The sequence below is a fragment of the Periplaneta americana genome, chromosome 8 (genome assembly GCF_040183065.1).
Source record: "Periplaneta americana isolate PAMFEO1 chromosome 8, P.americana_PAMFEO1_priV1, whole genome shotgun sequence".
NCBI lineage: Eukaryota > Metazoa > Arthropoda > Insecta > Blattodea > Blattidae > Periplaneta > Periplaneta americana.
In genome coordinates this window covers 129106011-129131192 of record NC_091124.1, presented here as the reverse complement: position 1 = coordinate 129131192, position 25182 = coordinate 129106011, and the positions used below count along the sequence as shown (strand labels likewise).

Below are 25182 nucleotides of genomic sequence, written 5' to 3'. Positions count from 1 at the left end.
AAAAGGTATCACGAAATGGCTTTCCTGCGCTCATAATTTACCCATATTCGTTTCCTGCGTTTCTTAAAATGATATTTATGTAGAGTATCTAATTTTTTTATTTGCATAAACAATGATATACAACCGAGCAAGTTGGCTCAGACGGTAGTGTTTGAGACATTTAAGACATGCATTTGGGAAGTCCCGGGTTCAAACCCCGTGGCTGACCAATCTGACTGAGGTTTTTCATGATTTCCCTTAGTCATAAAGGCAAATGCCGGATTGGAAAAATACATGCCATGATTCATCACCGCCTCAATTACCAATACCAAAAACATTAATCAAAGTCTATAATCAGTTACAAGAACACAAGCCATCTACAACACACAATAGAAACTGGAACTCAACAAGCGTAAAAACGACCTACTGATATACCCACACATTCTAAACACGCGACATGACCACAGATGTTAAGGCGTGAATAAAATAAACTTAACAAAAAAAAAAAAAAAAAAAGATGGACACTAAGGTTAACATAAAAATTATCTTCGTACACAATCAACTCTATTAATTTGGAGTGATTTATTAAAGGATGCATTCAAGACTAATTTAGAAAAATGTTAAACGAATTATCCTTTTACAAAAAAACGAATGACTATATTTTAATTATTTGCATGTAATAACAATTAAGAAACATGTTAAAGGAATTATCATTGCACTAAATGAGTGGTCTCTGGACCAAAATGATCGCATTTTAATTATTTAAATACAATTTAAATTAAGTGACATATTAAACGATTTATCCTTCTATCAAACACGAATGTTCCCTGGACCAGATGTCCTATTTTAATTATGTAATTACTATATATTTATATATATTATTTTAATGTACCGATGTACATATGATATTTCCATGCAGATATTCTGCGTCATCATACGATGAAAGAGTAATGGAATGGAGAAAAATTCTCTCCGGCGCCAGGATTTGAACCCGGGTTTTCAGCTCTATGTGCTGATGCTTTATCCACTAAGCCACACCGGATACAACCCCGGCATCAAACAGAATCGTCTCAGATTAAGCTCCAACTCTTGGGTTCCCTCTAGTGGCCGCCCTCTGCACTACGTCATAGATGTCTATGAATGTAGGACCGAAGTCCACACATGTGCTGAGGTGCACTCGTTATGAGTGACTAGTTGGCCGGGATCCGACGGAATAAGCGCCATCTTAAATCACGAAGTGATTTACACATATCATATATATTATTTTAATGTACCGAAGTACATATGATATTTCCATGCAGATATTCTGCGTCATCATACGATTAAAGAGTAATGGAACGGAGAAAAATTCTCTCCGGCACCGGGATTTGAACCCGGGTTTTCAGCTCTACGTGCTGATGCTTTATCCACTAAGCCACACCGGATACAACCCCGGCGCCGGAGAGAATTTTTCTCCGTTCCATTACTCTTTCATCATATACTTTATATTTATTTCTAACAAGTGCAGCAGAGCACACGGGTACGGCTAGTTAATAAATATATTTTTACCTTTCTTCTGAACTCAAAACTCAGTAAACCAAGTAAAGTGTTACATGTATCCGAAAAAGTTAAAAAAGAGAGTCGGAGATAGCAATTAGTGTCTTGCAATGTTCGAACATGACAGTGGCAACCAAGACATCACAAATTTTGTCTTATTTCATATGAAAAATTAATCACAAGATCTGTGTTAAAATCCATAGACGGTTAAAACATGAAAGGATGGGAGTGAAGAACAACGAATATTTTTATAACAAGATGGAACAAACACGACAGGCTTCGTTCTACAGAGCAAACATTGGCGAATATCGAACTTCACCATACTCGACAAATTTGAACTGAACATAGCACCTGTAATGCACGACGCTAATGTCAGATCTTGATTGGTTTGGAGTGAATTAGCTCTTCTGCTTGGACAGGAAAGTGAAACAAGAGAGCTTCATTCCATGAAATGATGATGATGATGATGATGATGACAGTAATACCCATAATAAATTTAAAGACTATTATGACATTCTTTTTATTTTTCTCAATTTCAAAGTATGTCATGCTAGTTTTAATCAGTGCAGATGTTATTTATGTACTAGAAAGATCTTAATTACATTTCAGAACTCACGATTAACTCGAAAACTTTAAGCAATGAAAATATTTTGAAATCAGAGCGATGATTTGTATGAGAATCCGCAGTTCTAACAGACGAAAGTTCACCAGGGGAAAAAAAAAAAAAAAAACGCTTTTCTTTAACTCACCGTAACTCACAAACCAGTTAAGATTTTGAGTATCAGCTGCTTTTAAAAGTAATTTCCATTCTTCCTAAACATTTCTCTTGCTTTGACCCCCTATCTAATGTGAAAAATAGTTTGTCGCTTATCCTGTCAATGTCTATTTTGAACGGCTCACTTCGAAGTTAATAATTTTTTTTCTCACTTTCCAAAAAAATATTTTGATTTTGAATTTTTTTCTATGCTTTCCTCAGACATTTATCTATGAATCCTAAAAATTACACTGCATTTGATTTATTATCATATGAGCTACGACATGTTTAACAGTGCGGCAAACAGATTCATCTGGTAACTCGGCAACGAAAGAACAAAAATGGCGAACGAAAATGTTAATGTTATGTTTTATTTAATGACACTCGCAACTGCAGAGGTTATATCAGCATTGCCGGATGTGCCGGAATTTTGTCCCTCAGGAGTTCTTTTACATGCCAGTAAATCTACTGACATGAGCCTGTCGCATTTAAGCACACTTAAATGCCATCGACCTGGCCCGGGATCGAACCCGCAACGTTGGGCATAAAAGGCCAGCGCTATACCAACTCGCCAACCAGGTTGACCAAACGAAAATACCATCTAAACTTCACAGAACCTCCACTTCGTAAGGCACAAGCAAAGAGGAGGATTCACGCTGGAAATAACAGCGACATGACTATAATTTTCACTAACATTTTCATCTTAATTTCCATCCACATTTGATAGCCAAGTTTGCTGCTCAGCACACTATGTTCAATTAGATGAAATGAAAATTTTATATTTTTTTTCAGAATTTTTGTAACTATTTTTAATTTTTGTACTTCCCAGTTTGTCAAGTTCTGTGAGAATCGCCCGTACATTTGACGTTGATCAAGAAATTAAATACCAAAATGTCAAATATTTTTATTTGTGAATTAAACTCTCTACAAAACATCTCTCTCCTCGAGATTATTTACAGTAAATACAGCTAAGCATAATGTGTTGGTATACTCGACAATATGAAACATTTAAATCTTTGGTGTAATGTTAATTTATTAAATTATATGTTATTCACATTCAAAACAACTCGCACACAAAAAAGCAATCAACGATACTACACACACTTTCAGAACATAAATGCAAGTATTTTTTTCCGTAATAAACTAAACTGTGTATCTGAAAACATTACAGAAAACGTAGCTAAATATTGAAGTCTGAGGTGGAATTCAAAAATATTCTCAATTAGCAGCAATGGCATACATAGAAATATTTTTCCAGTTTCTTGCCAACGCTGCATAATGTTCCTGCAGTTGGCTAAAATTCATTTTTTATCGTTCACACAAAGCTGTTTCTAAAAAAACCTATAGCAGTGCTTAGTTGTGACTTAAATGCAGTACATATTACTTCTATGGCTGAACTGATTATAGGGTTTGAGAGAAAATTCATCTATTATTGTCTTGCATGACAATACAGACAATCAATGTTAAAGATATTCTGAGATGGTGACAGTGGGAAGACCTTGATGAAATCCATATGGGAAACATTCCATGAGGCAAGTAACCATGGGATTCCCTGGAGTTAGTGCCAATATCGGAGAATTCAGATATGATAACATACAAGTAAAAAAAAGCACATAGACATTCATTTCATCAGTCTAATGCATTTTTTTTTTTTTTTTGTAGGTTCTGAAGACGTGATACTCTTCACTCTCAATAATGAACAAAGTATAACCAATAATTCAAAAGAAAATTCTACACTTACATGAAAGGTATATCAAATTACCTTTTGAACCAGAGATGCTGAAAAGGTCTATTTCCGTAAAATTGAAAGTAACATACTAAGAAGAAGTTTGGAAAAAATTAAATTACAGCAATTCCAGAGACATAATTGCAGACAGCAGTTAAAATCAACATCTGCAATATTGTCCGAAATTTTTCCACTTTCCACCTTCAATTGAAGATTGAAACATTTTAATCCATTGCTGGTGAGCATAAATCCGTCTGAAATACGAGAACTTCAAGATAATAATAATAATAATAATAATAATAATAATAATAATAATAATAATAATAATATAATAATAGCCAATATCATTGTCATAATATCTTCCTACATATTTTATTCAACAAGAAAGTAAAAACAAACGATTAACACGTTTGGCAGCAAAAAATTTGTAAACAGAGACTATACTATGAGAAATATCAATGGAGTCTGTATTAAAAATTGTAAGTTGTACTGTACATGTCTTTAACACTGCATAATATGGAAAGCAGACTGAGAAGATTTTAGAGAATCTTACAACACTACCTTTCTTATATGCTTCTACAATTATAATAATGTTAGACATTAATGGATCAATTACATAATGTTGTAAATTACTTTCCCCAAATACAAAACCAAATGAAGGGTGCAGGGAAAGAACGAACTTTGTTCACTTCAGCAAATTGTTTAGGAGAGCTGTTTAAAATCTGCCATTAGCATATTCTTTCCTTGTAAGCCAATCTAAAGTCTGTCATAGTACTTAGACTGTTCAAATTATCACAGTGTTTCATTCGTAGGATTAAACTACATGGAATCCTACTACACACAACATGCATAACTCAATTTTGAAAAAAAATGGACAAAGCCCGTTCTTTCCTTATACTCTTCAAATAGATTGTACATCCTTGTGGAAGACTACTTCTGTACTATAAACAAAACATCTTCACAGGAAAGAAATAGTCCAGACTCACAGGTATGTAGCACCAAAAGGATGCAAGGGTTATGAGGATTCAACAGTAAATAACATGGCAATAATATAGTAGCAAAAGAATGGAAAACAAATTACTAAGGAAATCTTCGTCTGTCTCTTTGATAGCAAGCCATCAGATGTCTGCTCAAAGTGTGACAAAGCTGCTGATTGAGAGTGCCTGCATCTATTTTCTCATTTTGTCTTAAAATTATTGTACCCTCATACCATTCTAAGCTAGTATCTGATGTTTGCGCATAATCTCTAAGGTGAGGCAAATGATAAAATCTTTTTCTTTTCTTCATATTCCAGCCAAATTTTTGTATTTAAGATAAAAATTTTCTATGTAAAGTCTAGACTGTTTGGTCACTGTTTATTATGCATAAAAAAAAAGGGAAAAAAAGTCATTTCTGCCTCGAGCTTTCACCACAGTGTACAGGATTTGACTCTGATTAAGGTCAAAGCAACATTTCCTCATTGTTATGAGTGTTTATGTGTTAAACTGCCATTTTCCTGTTTAACAGTGGATAGAAGAGAGTCGAAAGTGAGTGCATAGTGTAATGACTCTTCAAAGGAAATATTCTCTAACACATACATTAACACGACCAGTTCATGTTATACATAGAATTGCCAAAAATAAAGTTTAGCTGTGGTGAGACTCATTGTCCTCACATATAATCTTATATCATTCACCATCATGGGACTTTGCATGTTGAAACAAGGAAGACTTTTTATCAATGTTTCTTCTTTAAGGCTAGTTGCACATATCCCGATTTGTGGCTGACTATTAAGCTCAGCCTCTTGCTGGACAGAATAGTAAAGCATTGGAACATTATGGCAATACCCCATTTTAAATCAAACAATGAAGAACATGGATTGCAGATTACAGCTAGGACTGTTGACTACTCAATCCAATCACTGGGCAGAAGCTACGTTACAGAGGAACATGTTACGAAATTGCTACATGCACAAGACCAGTTTGCAACTAGCTCCTAAGCTGCGCCTCCTCCTTGCATACAGACAGTTCATACACTTCATTTGGTTGCTTCCAATTCATATGAACAGACACCACTTTTCTCAAATTAAAACGAGTTTCCCACTCTGATAACAACTTGTTAATATCCCTAGTCGAAAATAGGCCTGTATTCGACACAAAAACTAAACAAGCTTGGAGGATGTTTGCGTAGGTCTGAGAAAACATTTCGACACATTGGAAGATAAAGAAAAAAATATTAGAAGAGTATTGCCATAATGTATTTACATGCAAATACATACATAGCCCTATACACGAAATAAATAGCCCTATACACAAGTCACAGCTGTAATAGTTATTTTTATATGCAATATATACAATCGTGAGTAATTTTTTAATGTGGGTAAACAAAATATGAAGGAGTAGGAAAAATATTCTAGGCCTGTATAACTTAACTATTTATTTATATCTTTGCTATTTGCCATGGAACAGTTCCTGCTTCTGCCACAAAATTATCAGCTAGGAAAGTCTTTAAATTTAAAATGATTCATTATGAAAATTTAACATTATTTATTAACTTTTTAATTTATATATACACAGATGGTAAAAAAAAAGTACAAAATCTGAATACTAGTGGGAAAAATTGACTTGCTAGATTAACAGGACACATTTTTATTATGTTTATTTGAGGCTTACTTCAAAATCTCGGAGTCTGAAATGAAAAATACTACAGCAAAAAGCGGTTTCCAAGACCATATTCTTTTTTCTGCATTAAAAAAAAAAGTAAATTATTATTCTGTAACTTTTGGTGCCATCTGTGGTATTTTCCTTGTAACAAATGTTGTTGTTAACTAATGCTGAATTCTTGGCAATAAAGCTTCAACTCTCTTGCTCTCCAATATTTCTCACACACAGTGCATTAGAAAGGGCTGAACAGCTGAAGGCGATTATGATCCATTTCTTCTTGAAGACTACACAATGGACAAAGTGGTGACAAAAAAATTCCAATTTTGTTCAAGCATTTTTGCATACAGGCATACCCTGTAATTGAAACAATGTAACTGCATTTTTCCTTGGATACTCTGAAATTATATTCTGTTATACACTGAGACATTCTCATCTTTTTATTCTTTGAAATTTTGTGGAAATGGTATGATATTATATCTTGATATTTTGAGTTAAATTTCTTTCCACTGTTGAAAATGATAAAGTTAACATGGAGATTTTACTTCCCTTCTTAGCAAAATGGTCAGCAGCTTCATTACCAGATAATCCACAGTGCGTTAGTACTCATTAAAAAGCTAATCTTTTGTTAACCTTCATCAAATGGTGTATAGTTTTCCAACAATCAGTTACATTTTTACTTTTAGATGACAGATTGGGTGTTACAGCAATAATAGCTGCTTTAGAGTCACTGACTCTAACAGCTTGTTGAAAATAAGAGGTGCAGTACAACAGATTTTGAAGTGTCGAATAGAGGGCTTCAATTTTCCATCAAAATTTGTAGCTCCATAACATAAAGATTTATAAAACGAGAAAAGTGGACATGTAGTACTAATACCTGCTCCATTCTGGTTGAGCAGTAGGGATCCATCAGTGAAAATATGGAGCCATTCTTTCTTAGAGAAATCTACCATGATTACTTTCCAATGCTAGCAATTTTAGGACTTCCTTTGGAGTGTCACTTTCCTTGGCATCTTCAACCAGGTGTATCTCTATTGCGTCTGTAAAGTTAGTTGTATGAAATAGATTTTCTTCACTTGTTGGGAGATTTATCTTTTTCTTAATTTCATGTACTATAGAGAGAAAGCTTTCCTGAGATTCAGAGTTAACTATGAAGTTTCTTAGTTCCCAATTGAGGGAGTGGATGGAAGAACAGCATAAGTCAGATTATGCCAGTTTTCTGGAAATCGGTTATTTGCACTCTCTACAATATGGAAGTTAGTTCCTTCAATCACGCATGTGATGATCGAATTGTATGTTGCATCTTTCTTCCAAATAACACTCAAGCTGCAGTATATCTATGTAGAGAACATGGCAGACACAACGATTCGTGTGATGAAAATAGTCACATGTCATCTGAGATTGAAGGAAGATTACAGAAAATGAATAATAAAGGAATTAAAAGGAAGGCATTTATTCCTATGAGGAAACGAGAATCACGTAAGAGAAAAAGAAATGCGGGTAAGAGTTACATCAACAGTTCCAATAAAAAGGTATGATCCAGCCTTTGATCATTTGTATTATGTTTGTATGTGTATAATCATTCTGGCAACATAGTATTTAGTGTTCCTAACCACCATCTTTTCTTTGTCTTAGATTTGTAACAAATGTTTCAAAATGTAGATAAATATTATACTAAGAAGTGCAATGAAATATCTCATACAGAACAAGAACAGTTATTCTTGGGCTTTTGGGATTTACGAGAAAAGAAAAACAGGACACACTTCTCATGGGATTTACTGAAAAACAGACTATAAAACAAGCTCGCAAAAATGATGTTATTACCAGAGAACGAACCTTGGTTGACTATGTAGAGGTCTCAGGTTAACAACTATGGGCGTGTTGACATTGACATCACAGCGGAGTAATATCCGTGCAGTATGTTTCCGTGCACAAGGAGACAAGCAGTGAAAAGGAACTGAAGGTCATTGAATCACGTTCATTCTAAGTTTGAATTGTGTATTACTGAAGTGCAGCGTAATATACGACTGAAAACGATGCCGAAAATATAAACTGCAAAAATCTAGCAGTTAATAGAAGAATATGGTAGTAAGTATTTTAGAGAAAACAAGGGAAGTATTTCTTGCATATTATGCAATACAGAAATACAGGTTCACGAAACAAGAATTTTACGTAGACATTGTAATATCAAAAAACATATGGCACATATTCATTTACTATCGGCAAAGGAACAGAGAACTGAAATGCCATCCACATCATATTTGCTGTCGAATGAACAATCAGAGTTCTTCAGAGACTTGTATGAGATGTTAATAAACACAAATATTCTGTTGCATAATGTGTGTCACCTACAATTTTCCTTTAAAAATCGCCATGAAATCTTCTCCCTTGGAATTCAAAATTATATTTTATATGTTATTTAATTTTTATTAGATTGCATCACATATTCGACCAATTTATTGCAGGTTCATCACTGTACCATGTACAAGACTAAAGAATTTAAAATAATAAGATCATGTGACGTGCCACCGAAATTGAGATAGTGTGTCAATGACCCCTCATTTTGGAAATATTGGCTATTGTTTGTGACATACTTCCGTTAGGTGTCCAAAATTAGACTATGTAACAGCGTAGCTCATTTGGTTGGATGCTGAGTTGTCATCCAGGCAACCCCCGTTCGAATCCTAATGCCTTCTCATTTTTTAAAACTTGATATTATTATTATTATTATTATTATTATTATTATTATTATTATTATTACCAAAAAGACAATTTGGCCCAAGAGTGCACCGTCAAGTAGATGAACTCACTTCTAAATTTGGATATATATGCGTAACACGTTCTTCATCAGGAAAGCTGACATCTCAACTCCATAAGCAATACCTGGAGAAAGTAATAAAGACATATGTGAAAGAGCAGCCATTTCTTATAATTCTGGACTCGTGGGAAGGGAAGGTAAACCCTTCTTTGCATGATGAAATATTTACAAATGAAGAAAATGAAGTAACGTGCAACCTTAAAGTGATTTCACCCAAATGTACTGGATTATGCCAGTCCTGTGATGTTTATTTCTTAGACAGGTGAAGACTTTTATCAAATATTTGCAAAATAGCTCTTTCCTTTTACAAACTGGACGACAAATTGCTTCAAGGGAGGATGCCCTCAAAATTCACTCCTTAATTCACTTTCAGTTGTCAGCTCCTATATTCAAAGCCATGTTGAAATATGCTGGTATGGATCAAAATTAATAAACGAACGAGAAGTGTTTGTGAATGTGAAAAATATCTGTTTCGCAGCAGAAGTGTGGAAAAATGTGTGTGACTGTGGACAACCTTCTTTCATTTGCTGTGCATAGTGCAAGAAATATGTATGTTTTGTGTGTTTTTATAACATTTATCATAATGAATCATGTACAAAATGAATTGGAATAGAAACAGAACAGACACAGTGACCTGCCTATGTGAGCAATATTTCCTTGTTTATCCTTTACAATACAATGTTAGTTAATTAGTAAATTGTTTAAAACATGATGAAGTGTTCAATACATTGAGAAATATGAAATATGTAAATAGATTACTGTGATCACACTATTAATCATTATTAAAAGAAAAAAAAATATATAGGACCAGTTGAGATTCGAACCCAGGTCGCCTGGATAACAACTCAGCACCCAACCATATGAGCTATGCTTTTACACAGTGTAATGCTTCCCTATTAGGCACCTAACGGAAGTATGTCACAAACAATAGCCAATATTTCCAAAACGAGGGGTCATTGGCCACCCATACCAGATATGACTTTAAACAGTAATTCTTGTACTTTCATCTCACACAATCTTATTTCATTCGGTAATATACAAAGCGTGTCCTCTCCTTGTTAGTTGTTAGTTCTAAAAATGAATAAATGTAAAGAACATTATCACATGTATAGTTCACATATAACAACAAAACTTAATATGTACCAGTACTTATAAATCAAAATGAAGTTCACTTAATTTCACAGACGTTACTTAAGTTCTTGTAACATTCAAAACACGTAAACATACTTCAGAAATTGAAATTCTCCAAATTCGAACCCAACAAATAACTTTCTTCTTACTATGTAACGGCACTTTATTTAAATCCTGTTCTGTATTCACAAAATTATGCATGCGTTATATCACAGCCTTGTATCACCTCTCCAATCTAAAAAAACTGAATATCCATTGCATGAATAAAGGATGATTAGAAAAAAATGTGAACACAATATGACTGAAAATTACTTTTGTTTCAGTTATAGGCAAACATGTCCATTTTATTTGGCAGAAAAATAAATTTCCAGATTTTTTTCTCAATTCCCTGACATTTTTCAGTTTCCCCATCATTTAACAAATCCCCCGACATTTCCTGGTTTTCCATACAAGTGGACACCCCATATGGAATTGAAGTGTTGACCCTTAACTTCTGATAAACAATGAAAGCAGCACACATGAAACTTCCAAGACCATTAAATTTTGACAGGAAACAAATACTGGAACGTGCGAGTTCGATTCTGGCCCAGGTCAATGGTATTGTGACTTTTAATTTAACACAATAATGTTGCTTTTATTCACAACAATAATGACTTTCTATAACTAATTTGAACACTCCAGTCAACAATGGGTATTTCACTCCACACAGCAACACAGTATTCGTTATTGCACTCCACAGACGACAATGACAATTCACTTGGATTATTGAGAACAACAATGTACTGCTAATCTCAACTAATGTTCACAAAGCACTATTTACAAAACAAAACTGTCAGTTCTCAGTTCGTTGCCTTGGCTAGTTCTTCTAGCTCATTCAATCAAGTTCACAGTATATAGAATCCAAGACTTCCAGAGACAGTTCACTGCACTCGAACTCAAGACTTCCAGATACGCCGCACTCGCAGGGTCGCTGCCACAGTTGCGGTCCTCCTCAAGTCAAACCCAGGTCTCGAAGGCTGGCTTCCTAGCTCGTCTACTACTGCTTGACAAGACTGACTCGCTGATCTGAACTGAACTGGCTTGCTGTCCAAACTAAAGGTGGTTCTCTTCGCAGGCTGCTCGCTTTTTATTAGTTAAACCACACTTCGCAAACCTTCGACCCTGGAAGTTTCTGTTCCTGGAAACGCCTCGAGTTTCTCCACTACCGCCGCAGTCGGCCTCCTTCCCCTCTCAGCATATAGACATTCCCCTCTCCTCTCTACGTCGCGCTCAGTGCCCCGTGGATTGCCTCGTCCCTCACGCCTCGTGTGCCCCCTCCCCTCCGTCAGACGCGCGCCCAAACCCCGAGACAACGAGAACCTTCTAGCAGGGTTGCCACAGTATTTAAGTGAGCTTAAATGCGACAGGCTCATGTCAATAGATTTACTGGCATGTAAAAGAATTCCTCAGGACAAAATTCTGGCACACTGGCAATGCTGATATAACCTCGGCAGTTGCAAGCATTGTTAAATAAACATAATTAAAAAAAAATACTAGAATGAAAATTCAAAGTTCTGAATATTTCAGTTTAGAAAATGAAATACTAACGCAAATAAATACAAGCTAGAAAGGTTAAATGATCATCACCTGTCACCATTGGCTTATTGATGCCTATTATGAGATTTATGAGTACTAAATGACTAAGATCACTAGATAAAGAACATTTTGAGATTCCACGCATTATATAATATCATTTTATATTCCTCGTATATAATAGGACTTAAGATATAAAGCTATAAAAATTAGTGTTGATGGTACAATAGATTTCCTTCTAATAAACAGGAAAGATTAGAATTTAAATTGCATATTATTTCATAACATATATGAAAGTACATCTGACATTATTAAACAACATTACTTGTAATGCAATATGTTATACAAATTTATGAATTCCATTTTCCCCAATCCTTGCTGGCTCTGTGGCACTACATACCTGTAACTATTCACAATCTATTCAACTGGGGCAAGTAATATTTTGAAGTCCTGAGAATAATGTCCCATGTTACAATTACCTTTTTCCAGTCCTCCTCAGACACAAGGCTCCACATAATTACCAGGAAAAAGTCCTGTGATGCCATCCATTACTCCCTCCCACCACCCATCATCATTCTTCTTCAGCACATAGATCACCGAGCTCTCCTGAAAGCTCAGCTCGTCCTCTTTGTCTGCATAATAGTCGTAGATAGCAACCACTAAAGCAAAAAGCAAAAGTACTCATATGAAAAAGATTAAAACTTATATCATTAAAAAGTGCAAATGAACATATTATATCATTTTTAACACAGTTTCTTATCATAAAATTATGTAACAGATCTTGTGTTTCTCAATATCAGTACATAAATCTAATAATTTCCAATGTCATTTTAATTTGAGATCCTTGAAAGGACGAAATGTAACATTCCATGCTTATGCATGACATGCTGCAAACCAGAACTAACAGAAGCTAGAAACCCTAGCATACTAATAGTGGTATTCATAGACAATTGAAGAAGTGCACTTTACAAAGTGTCACTTTACGCCAGCAAAGTGTAGAGTTACAATTTGGTTGGTAACAGAAGTCCCACAATGCCTTTCAACAAAAGTGAACAAACAATAACAAATTAATGTATAACCCACAGATTATAATGCTTGTGATTTGAGTTGGGAGCCTAATTGATCGTGCGAGAAAGAAAATATATATTTAAAGTTGTTTTATTTCAGTTTCTAGTTTTTGTTGCCGATAATTTAGATTATTTCAGTCAGTTCAGATATGTAATATTTTATTAAATAGGTAGTGATACTGCTGGTGAAATTAGGTTAGGTTCTGTACACTACATAGCTGATCCATTGATTTATATAGTTAGATTAGGTTTTGTACATATCTTTTTCATTGATTTATATTGTTTAGTTAGGTTTTGTATGTATCTGTTCCACTGATTTATATAGTTGGTTAGGTTAGAGTTTGTGCATATCTTCTATTGGTTTATATAGTTAGGTTGAGTTGGACTGAGTAGGTTAAGGGGGGGGGGGTCTATGTCTGTGTGTGTGTATATATATATATATCGTTAGGATTTATACGTATCTCCTTCATTGATATATCGTTTTATTCCGTTTATTTTCATTTTTGCCTTTTTCGTGAATAGTGAGTAGAAGTCATAAGAATGAAATAAACACCTCTCTCTCTCTCTCTCTCTCTCTCTCTCTCTCTCTCTCTCTCTCTCTCTCTCTCTCTCGTCCATTATTGCCTGCTCTTCAGGAATATTTTGAATGCCAGTTTTTCTACAATGCAAAACAAAATAGGCCTAATGGTATGAGATCTCTTTTCATGGTGCGGTTATGGCTACAAACGAACTAGAGACAATATCTCATCAGAAGCAGCCATATCAGATGTATAGCTTACCGGCATGAAAATTATGTTATCAAAAGAGTAATGATTATATCAACATCAAGATAAATCTTATCTCAAAATACAGGTAGTCAACATAAATCAAAATCATTTTAAACCCAATATAATTATGGAATCTGCTTAGAAAGCAAGTATGGGAGGTCTCTCAATGCTAATTTTCAAGATAGTTACGCCTACATTAGATTGAAGTTAGTTTAATATTATTTAAGTTAAAAAATTCGTTTCAGTAATAAAAAATAGGTTGTATAGGCATATCTACCTACATATCACTTCATCAAATTGAGGTTATAAATATACGAATGTTACTACAGAAATACCTGAACTGTAATATTATAGATATTAATGTATGGTACATATCTGTAGCATAGAATTTTAATGCAGTCAATAACTGTATTATTGGAGGCACTGGCAAACCTCTATTATTCGTTTTTGTCAACCGGTCATCGAAAAGATGCGCAGTCTCAATAACAGTTTCTTTATTGAATTGGAACCGTTTTCTTTAATTCTGTATAATTATAAAATTCCACAGGATTGTCTTTAGGCCTATCTCTAATGTAGCGCTTTCATACAATGTCCCCTAATTGTGCCACCTCTTCCGTACGTTTTAATAAATAAATCGACAACTTCCAAGATGTCCGCCATTTGTCTACAAAGTGACACTTTCGGCTCAAAGTGTGGTCGGAAGTACACTTTCATCCAAATTGTTCCTTTGCACCAAAGTGTCGACTGTGCAATGGAAAAGTGAAACTTTGCGTCTTCCAAGGGACACTTTAAGGGGGGGGGGGTGTGCGTGCGTGCGTGCGTGCGTGTGTGTGTGTGTGTGTGTGTGTGTGTGTGTGTACGACCAAAAATGTTATCAAAAATGCAGGCTCTAAATTTCTAAAATTTTATAAGAAAATGAGCACACAATTAGACAAAAATTACAAGGTACCACAACAAGACATATTAGAACTTAAATATTTGATAAAAATATGAAAAAGGTTACTAAGCAGTTTTATCAGAGTATGAAAAAAAAGATCTGCAGTTATATCATTTGATAACCATAACATTGTTATGGTTTCTCTGACATCTTTAATATTCTTCCTATTCCTAAAAAGTAGACTACTCTCAGACATGTAGAGTTGTTTATTTTAATACAAATAATTTTTTATTTGTCCTATATAAAATATATTAAAATTTACATAATGTTTTGTGACCTAATTTTTCTATTTTCAAAGACATGGGTATTATTGTAGTCTATCTATTGCATAAATTCATGTTAAATCAGTGTACAAAATTTCAGAATTCTATCTCTAATGGTTGTGGAGTTATGAAACAATATGTGTGAAAATTTTCATATGTTGGAAAATTTAATTTAAAGTAAAAAGTGAATTCTTAAAAATGTTATTAGTAAGCTTTTTATACTTTTATCAGTATTGTTGTGGTACCTTGTAATTTTTGTTCAATTGTGAGTTCATTTCCTTATAAAATTTCAGAAATTTAGAGCCTGCATTTACTGATAATAATTATTGTGGTCCTTCATGTACATATATCCTTAATCGAAAGTGTCGACTATGAATACCAGCCTGAAAGACCTTGCAGAGATGAAGAACATGATCACATAATAATTCCAGAATTGCAGATGATATTGGTGGAGCTAAAAGACATAGGGAAAACTTAAATCAATAAAAAAAACAAGCCGAAAGAGAACAGAAAAAGAAATACAAATGGAGATAAAATACAACAGAGAATGGTGATAAATTACGTCAGGAACTTCAGACATAGCTGAAGAGACAAAACAGGACAAACTGCACCTTGAACAATAGAGGTCACAATGGAAGACAAAACAAGCATGGATGGGTTCACAACCAATGATGACATGTGCAACATCACTCAGAAACCTGATAAAAGCGCAGAAAAGTAGAGTTGGAGTGTCATCGCTTGAAAAGGTACCCAGTTGTTAATGCCCACACAAAAACCCTGGATACTCCCAGGGGCTAATAAAGCATCCCCTCATCCTCCAAAAGTGGGGAAAGGCAGCAAATAGATGAACTAAAACTGCCTTAAAATTACTCTGGATAATTATCGGCTACATGAATAAAACGACCACTGCAGAAAACATTCTTGAATGCATGAAAATAAAAGGCATAACCAATGTCAAGGAATGTATAGAGCAGTGTTCCGCAACCGGTGCATCACGGCACACTAGTGTGCCTTCACGAGGTGAAAGGTGTGACGCGAAAATTAATTAAAATTAAATTTAAATTAAAATGGTGTGGTGACAAAACATGCCCAGTCCCCAAGTATGTTATGTGTGGTGAAGAACTCAGTAATGCTGCTATAGTTCCCAGTAAACTGAAACATTTGTTTTAACAAAACATTCCTTCCTGTCGTGCAAAGATGTGAATTATTTTCGTCGGTTTTTGAAACAAAATAAAAAGCAAGTGACGCTCATGACGACGTCGGTATGTGTTTCGCAAAAAGTACAGGAAGCTAGCTATAAGGTAAACAAAATTATCATTAAAAAAAAAGCATGCACAATACCTATGCCTGTAAAGAAATAGTGAAAATAATCCTGGGTTCAGAAGCTGCTAGTGAAATTCACAAAATTCCTCTCTCTGCTGACACAATCAGCCACCAAGTTAGTGTCATGTCCAGTGACATCAAAGACATTATGAAGGAGAAAATAATGAGCAGTCAGAATTTCTCACTTCAGATAGACAAGTTCACCGATATTAGAGGTCACGCACAACTTCTTTCCTACATTCGGTACATTGATGGGGAGATGTAACTGCAAGTAATTTTTTTTTTTTTTTTTTTTTTTTTTTTTTTTTTTTTTTTTGCAAAGAACTGCCCAACTGAGCAACCAGTGAGAAATATTTCGTATAATTTATGAATATGTGGACCGTAATGAATTAATATGAAAGGATTGTGTTAGTGTTTGTACAGATGGAGCCGCTTTTACGACAGGCTGAGTGAAAGGATTCGTGGTTAAAGTACGTGAAGTAAATCGTAACATAAGGAGTGACCATTGTCTCATTCACTGTGGAGCCATTTTTATTAAGTCTTTGCCATATCCTCTGAAAATTGTGATGGACGAAGTAGTAAAAGCCGTGAACTTCATCAAATCGCAGCCCCTAAATACGCGGTTTTTTTCCAATTTGAGTCAGGAAATGGGATCAGAGCACACTACACTCCTGCTACATACAGAAGTGGGTTATAAAGAGATAAAGTGTTGGCGCGAATGTTTGAACTTAAGGAGGAGGTATTTGCATTTTTGACAGTTGAGAGGCCTGAGTACGTGGATTTATTTGCAGATGATGAATGGGTATCTAAATTGGCATACCTTTCCGATATTTTCGTACATTTGAATGAGCTTAACAGAAAAATGCAAGGCAGGAACGAAAATATTCTGGCTAGTATGGATAAGATTCAAGAATTTGTGAATAAGTTGAATTTATGGATATAGATGATTGAAAATTGGTCGTTTGAGATGTTTCCAACTGTATGGCCCCTTACTGATGGTAATAAAGTGTTGATGGAAAGAACATTTACTAATCTTGCAACAGAAGTTAAAGAATTATTTTGGAGAGTATTCAAGATTTTAACTGGGTTCGTGATCCATTCATTGTGGATTCAAAACATCTTCCAAATAAAATACTCGTACAAGAGGAATTGACAGATTTAAAAACAGACAGACATTGAAATTAAAACTTCTCGAAGTACTTTTGGAAACATTTTGGTTGTCACTAAGGAGTGAATACCCGGCTATCTCTGTGATGGCAGTTAATATGTTATTGTCATTTTAAACTACATATATGTGTGAAATGGGCTTCTCGACATTAACTGAAATTAAAACATCAATGAGGAAGAAACTCAAATCCATTGATAAAGAAATGAGGCTTGCACTGTTAATGATTCCACCATGGATCAGCCATCTGTGTGCAGCTAAGCAGACCCAAGTATCACATTGAAAGTGTGAGTAGAGTTATTTACTTTAATATTAGTAATAAAAATGTGTATTTTCTACAGTGAATTAAAGTTCATAAATTGTTAATAAATGCAAGAGTTGATTTCTGTTTTATAATACTGAAGAAAACAACAATAATAGTAGTAGTAATAATAATAATAATAATAATGATAATAATAATGATAATAATAATAATCTTCTTCTTCTTCTGCTGCCAATACACAGTTTTGGGTTGTTTCCCGTCTGTGAACTACAAATGGAATTGGTCCGTCCAACGTCGATGAGGTCTGCCTAAATCTCTTCGTCCTCGTGGATGGCAATAGAATAGTCTCTTTGGTAAACGATGTTCAGGCATCCTAAGAAGGTGGTTTCTCCATTTACGTTGATAATATATTGGACGTCTGCCATCATCTCCTCAACTTCCCACTGATTTCTTATGTCTTCGCTCCTAATGCGGTCCCGCAAGGTAACGCCTGTCAGTGATCGTAGAAATCTCATTTGTGATGCGTTGATTCTATTTATTTCCTTTTGCCACAGTGTCCAACATTCACTGCCATATAAACAGAGCTGGTTTTGATATTATTTGTGGAATTGGATTTGGACCTCTTTTCGCATTTGTTTTCCAAAGTTCCTTCTCAAAATACCATTTAATTGATCATATTTCAATATATTTTTATTTATCGGTATGTTTTTTTTATAATTATACAAAGACATATATTTTTTTTTATTCAGTGCAGTGGCATTTGACTGGAGTCACTGGCTGTACAATGGCGATTAAAACTAAAATGAAAGATAGAAAACAAATAAAGTGAACAATGTGCAAAGTGAAACTACGAAGGAGGGATGTCAGCACTGCTGCATTCTTTCTCTGGCCTCCCAGTATCTATCCACAAAGCTGACAGAAGAAAATGCTGGACAAGTCTTAATGTGGCTCGAGTCCATGTTAACTTCTAAATATACAAAATCTGTCACTTGTTCTATTATTTTGTTATCAATCACTATTTTTGCCCCATAGAAGGTTTTTACCATAAACTGCCATTACTTTTGTCTTTTTGGTTGATATTTTCAAATTGTATTCTTTTAAAACCATCTGTAGTTTAAAAACAGAGCGTTGTAATTCGTCTTCAGTTTCTGCAAACAAAACTTGGTCCTCTGCATATATTGTTGTATTTAATCTTGTGTGTTCGTCAATTTGTATGCCTTGTGGTGCTACTTCATTCCAATCTTGAATTGCTTTGTCTAAGTATATTATAAACAAAAGGGGGGAAGGCCACAACCTTGTCTAAGTCCTTGGTTAGTTACTATTGTTTCCGTATATTTGTCATGATCTAGCTTAATTTTCATAGAATTTAACAGATTTTCTTGAATGCCATACGATTTTAAAATTAACCATTAATAATAATAATAATAATAATAATAATAATAATAATAATAATAATAATTAACAATTTGATTGCATTACATAATTATATTAAGAGAGTCACATCATATATTTTTAAGGGGATTAATATTTTGGTGTGCTGTATTCAGTCTAGGCCCATCTAGGGTGTGCTGTGAGTAGAAAAAGGTTGCAGAACATTGGTATAGAGCACAACACCCAAGAACGAAAAAAAAAAAAAAAAAGCTCAAGATAACAATAGTGGAGGACTACAAGAACTTTACTGATACTGAAGATTTCTGTCCACCCCTTTCAGTTTTGTTACTACAATAATCCTTTGGCACTTGGAGTCATTCTTTAGAATTCAGAAGGGCTTAAGTCTATTCTAAACAATACCAGATGAAGGAATAATAAAAACCGATATATTAATATTTTGTGAAACTTTTCTCTAGGAACTAATAAATATAAATGGATATTACAGATTTCACTCACTGGCGAAAGTTAAGACATAAGTGAAGATCATCAGTAGAGACAACCAATTTTCGCAAATGGTTTTTTCACGAATTTCTGCTAATTGAGTCAGAGAGTTACAATTTTTATAGTATGAACTAGACTCATTCTGTAGTCTGTATGTTTCATGATAGCAATTTGTCGCGAATTTTGCCCATTTTTTCATGTGTTTTGCAAACTTGCCAATTCTTTGCATTAAACGCGATTTTTTTTTCACTAATATCACTAAGGGCCAATTGTATAAACCATTTAATCTTAGATCAGACGTTAAATTGATCCTTGTTCTAGCTGAACTTGGAATTTTGTGTTGTATAAAGTCTAATTTGAGATTAATTTGTCTCAAACTAAAGTCAACTTTGACTGAAGAAATTTCTCCGATTAAGTTAGATGATCCGAGTTCAGTTATTTCTTTTCTGTTTGAAATATACGAGTGTCAGATTGTGCAAATAAAATATCCATTATTATTATTATTATTATTATTATCTATACTAATAATAAATAATCTGTAGCCGAAATTTTTCTGGTAATTTTCGATTTCCCAAAAATAATTGGTCCTAACATATATAATTAACCACCCTGAAACCGAAAATCGCTTTTTTGAAATTTTTGTTTGTATGTCTGTCTGTCTGGATGTTTGTTACCTTTTCATTCGATAATGGCTGAACGGATTTCGATGAAAATTGGAACATAAATTAAGTTCGTTGTAACTTAGATTTTAGGCTATATAGCATTCAAAATACTTTATTTAAAAGGGGGGTTACAAGGGGGCTTGAATTAAATAAACCGAAATATCTCGCTTATTATTGATTTTTGTGAAAAATGTTACATAACAAAAGTTTCTTTAAAAATGATTTCCGAAAACTTTTATCCCAGGAAAAATTTTGATAGGACTGATATTTAAATCTGTCTGTCTGGATGTTTGTTACCTTTTCACGCGATAATGGCTGAACGGATTTCGATGAAAATTGGAATATAAATTAAGTTCGTTGTATCTTAGATTTTAGGCTATATAACATTCAAAATACTTTATTTAAAAGGGGGGTTATAAGGGGGCCTGAATTAAATAAACCGAAATATCTCGCTTATTATTGATTTTTGTGAAAAATGTTACATAACAAAAGTTTCTTTAAACATGATTTCCGATAAGTTTTATTCCTGGCAGAAGTTTGATAGGAATGATATTGTGACAGCTGCAACGGGGTTTGAACACGCGTCCGACAGGGCGCGCGGCAGCCAAAACGCTGGTACGGGGAGCATCTGCATGCTGAAGGGCAGAGGGGGTGTATTACGTCAACGCGACGAGGGGAGGGTGCGCGCGCAACTGCTGCGTGTGGAGTGAAGGAGGGACGGACCCTCCCGACTCTTCCAGAAGACCGTCGAAAGGGAAATATCGCGAATTCGAAGTTTCTCGGTTACGTCGCTGTGGTTATAAATTACGGACGCGAAGGAGTGTGTGTGTGATTCATGATTAGTTCACTGAGTAAGCCAGAGCAAGCAAGCCAGTCTTGTGTACCAGAGTTCGACTCGAGTGTGCATCTGCAACTGTGTCAGCATCCGAAGGCCTGAGTTCGAGTGCAGTGGACCGCAGTTGGAGGGACCTGAGTTCGAGTGCAGTGGACCGCAGTTGGAGGGACCTGAGTTCGAGTACAGTGGACTGTCTCTGAAGGTCTGTGGTTCGAGATACTGTGAACTCGAGTGACTGAGCTAGAAGAACTGTGAACTGAGAACTAACGGTTCTGATTTGTAAATAGTGCTTTGTAAATATTAGTTAAGATTAACAGTTCATTGTTGTTCGTAATAGTCCAAGTAAATTGTCATTGCCGTCAGTGGAGTGCAATAACGAATACTGTGTTGAGTGAAAATCCTATTGTTGACGAGAGCGTTTAAGGTGAATTGTAGAAAGGAATTATTGTTGGAAGAATAAAATCCTATTGTTGAATGGAAATAAAATTTACATTGGTGTCAGAATCGGGACACTATCGACAATGGAGAACCTACAGCAGATCCTGCAAGCCATCGCAGAAATGAAAGCAGAAATGAACATGCACATTAGTGAAGTAAAAGATAACATGAACGACATGAACAAGCACATCAGTGAGGTTAAGAACGACATAAGTGATGTGAAAACGGAGATGAAAAGTGACATAAGTGAAGTGAAAACGGAGATGAAAAGTGACATAAGCGGAGTGAAAGATGACGTCACTACGCAAATTGAAATCGTTTCGGCCCACGTAGATGGAATTGTCGCCATCGTGAAAGACGAACTTAAGGCCGATTTGGATAAACTAAACCAGAATTTTACAACTATAAACGAGACAGTAGCCGAGTTGAGACAGGATGTAGACCATTTCGACGGCAAAATCCGCGATCTCGAGCGTCGTCAAGAGCAGACGAGTGAGGTGATGGACAAACACGCTGAAGAAAACAAGCACATACTCGCGTTAATGGACCAACATGCTGTAGAAAACAAGCACATCCTCGCGTTGGTGGATCGCCAGGCTAGAGAACATAAACAGATAGTTGCCGAGGAGGTTCGACGTGCCATGCAAGAAGCGGCCACAGAGATGAGGACTCCATATAGTGGCCCTGCGGAACCATCGGCTTCAGCCGGACATTACAACGTCAAGACGCCGAAGTTCGACGGTACGTCTTGGGCGATATTCCGTCGCCAGTTCGAGGCCATCGCAGAGCACAATGGGTGGACGCCGGCAGAGAAAACCACTCAGCTGCTGCCCGCGCTTCAGGGACAGGCGTCGGAGATTCTTCACAGCGTTCCAGAAGATGGGACAGCCGTTGAGATAATGGCGGCCCTGGAGGGACGTTATGGTGACCATCAACTTGCGGCAGCATTTAGGACCCAACTAAAAACGAGGGTCCAACAGTCAGGCGAGTCCCTGCAAGAATTTGCAATGGCGGTGGAACAACTGGCCCATAAGGCCCTCAGGGGCCTACCTACTGATTTCACCGCTGGAGAGGCGGCCTACACCTTCGGCAGCGGAGTTCGAGACCCGGAAATAAGACAACAGCTACTCCTGGCAGAGCATGGTACCATCAACGCAGCTCTGGCGGCGGCCCTCAGGATGGAGGCAGCAAAGTTTACGGCGAACGTATCGACGTCGCACCGGATTAGGAGTGTGGCGGCGGCTGACGTCGAGGAGCGTCAACCGAAATCACCCGAGCGACGAAGACGGGGAGTGCCCACCTGCTGGTCCTGCGGCGAGCCTGGACACCTGAGGAGGGACTGTGACTGATCTGGTCACAAACAGGAACACTAAAAGGGGCCGATGCGATGAGGGGCACATCGGCGCCGTCATCACCATCCCCTCGGCTGATCTTGAAGACGGTTAACAGAAGATGCGACGATGGGCTGATTGCTGACGGATGGATAAGAGGCCGCCCATGCAGAGTACTGGTAGACAGCGGGGCGTCGCTCACTATCGCCAGACCGGAAATCGTGCGTGGACTACCTGAGAGGACGCCGCTGCGCCGGTATGAGCTACGTACTGCCTCAGGCGGGAACCTGCCCATCTAAAAGGAGGTTTTCCTGGATCTGACATTGGGAAAGAGGAGACTGGAATTGTGGGTGTTCGTCGCCAACATCACTGAAGACGTCATCCTGGGACTCAATGCCATGCGGATCTTCGATGCAACGGTGGACGTCCGGCGCCGTATCCTCCGTTTTGGTCAGGATGAAGTGTTCCTGAGGGACGTCGAAGACCAACCCATGGCCAGCAGACTCACCTTGGAGAATCATGTGACAATCCCAGCAGGCTGCGAGATGGTGGTGACGGCAAGACTGAACGGATAACCTAAGAGAAACCTGCTCCTCGATTCGCAAACAACTCCGATAGATGGGGTTTATGTGGCCAGATCCCTACTCCCGAATCAGAAGGTGGTACTGGTGAGGGTCCTGAATGTCACCAATCGGGACAAGGAGATGCCTAGTGGAACTGTACTACGTAACGTCGAGCCGGTGGTGTCTGTGACGTCGCTGGCAGAAAACGAGGAGTGTCACCGACCACGTCCAGATCTAGACCCATCACTGAAAGAGCTGGCTCGAGAATTGCCGGCGAATTTAAGCAAAAGAGAAAGAAGACAAGTCCACGATCTACTGACAGAATTTCAGAACGTGTTCAGTGTGTCTGAAAATGACTACGGGAGAACGGAGAAAGTTCAGCACCGCATCGACACCGGAAATGCACACCCAATCAGACAACCTCCTCGACGCGTCCCTCTAGCTAAACAGAGGGAGATTGACAGCCAACTGGAGGGCATGAAAGCAAGAGGGGTCATCGAGGAATCCGACAGCCCTTGGTCATCACCTGTAGTGCTGGTGAAGAAGAAGAATGGGGGACCTGCGTTTCTGCGTGGACTACAGAAGACTGAATGACGTCACCAAGAAGGACTGCTTTCCGCTTCCACGAATTGACGACACCTTGGACACCCTGGCCGGAGCAGAGTGGTTCTCGACGTTGGCTCTCAAGTCAGGATACTGGCAGGTGGAGCTACATCCTGAGGACAAGGAGAAAACGGCATTCTCTACAGGCCAGGGACTATGGCAGTTCACCGTTATGCCGTTCGGCCTCTGCAATGCCCCGGCTACATTCCAGAGATTAATGGAGTCCGTAATGAGAGTCCTGACATACGACACCTGTTTGCTGTACCTTGATGACGTCATCGTGGTCGGCAAGACATTCGGTGAACAACTGTCGAATCTGAGAAAAGTGTTCGAGAGACTGAGACAAGCCAGACTGAAGTTGAACCCGAAGAAGTGTCATCTGTTCCAGAAGAAGGTCAGCTACCTGGGGCACATAGTAGGGACCAACGGAGTGGCCACGGACCCGGAGAAGCTACAAGCCGTCAGAGGATGGCCGAGACCGAGGGATAAGCAGGAGTTGCGCCGCTTTCTCGGCCTCTGCACTTATTACAGAAGGTTCGTAGCTGGGTACGCCAACATCGCTAAGCCTCTAACCCAGCTGACCGAGGAGAAATGACAATTCCAGTGGACGGACGAGGCGGAGTCATCCTTCCAGTCGCTGAAAGAGGCGCTCTGCACTGCTCCTGTACTGGGATATCCCATCCCTGGAAGGAAGTTCACGCTCGACACGGACGCTAGCAACGTAGGCATCGGCGGAGTACTCTCTCAGGAACAGGACGGGCAAGAGAGGGTGATTGCCTACTTCAGCCGAACACTATCCAAGGCTGAGAGAAACTACTGTGTGACGCGTAGAGAACTTCTTGCCATTGTGGAAGCCCTGAAGCATTTCCACAAGTATTTGTATGGCCAGGAATTCCATCTGAGGACAGACCATTCTGCACTCACCTGGCTATTGGGCTT

At 37.2% G+C, this 25182-nt stretch overlaps 1 protein-coding gene across 3 annotated transcripts in view; it reads right to left on the bottom strand.

The window, feature by feature from the left end:
• Abi (tyrosine kinase Abl) overlaps nt 1–25182 on the bottom strand; it is an 87590-nt gene that overhangs the window by 31241 nt on the left and 31167 nt on the right. Inside the window, exons 8-9 of one of the 3 annotated variants that reach the window (XM_069833592.1) lie at nt 12635–12814; nt 3154–4249 (exon numbers count right to left, since the gene is read on the bottom strand). In XM_069833592.1, coding sequence (XP_069689693.1) covers nt 12651–12814 — 164 coding nt within the window. In that variant the 3' untranslated portion in view covers nt 3154–4249; nt 12635–12650. Of the gene's footprint in view, nt 1–3153; nt 12815–25182 lie in introns of those variants that run through there. The other 2 variants (XM_069833593.1, XM_069833591.1) reach the window with 2 other exon arrangements.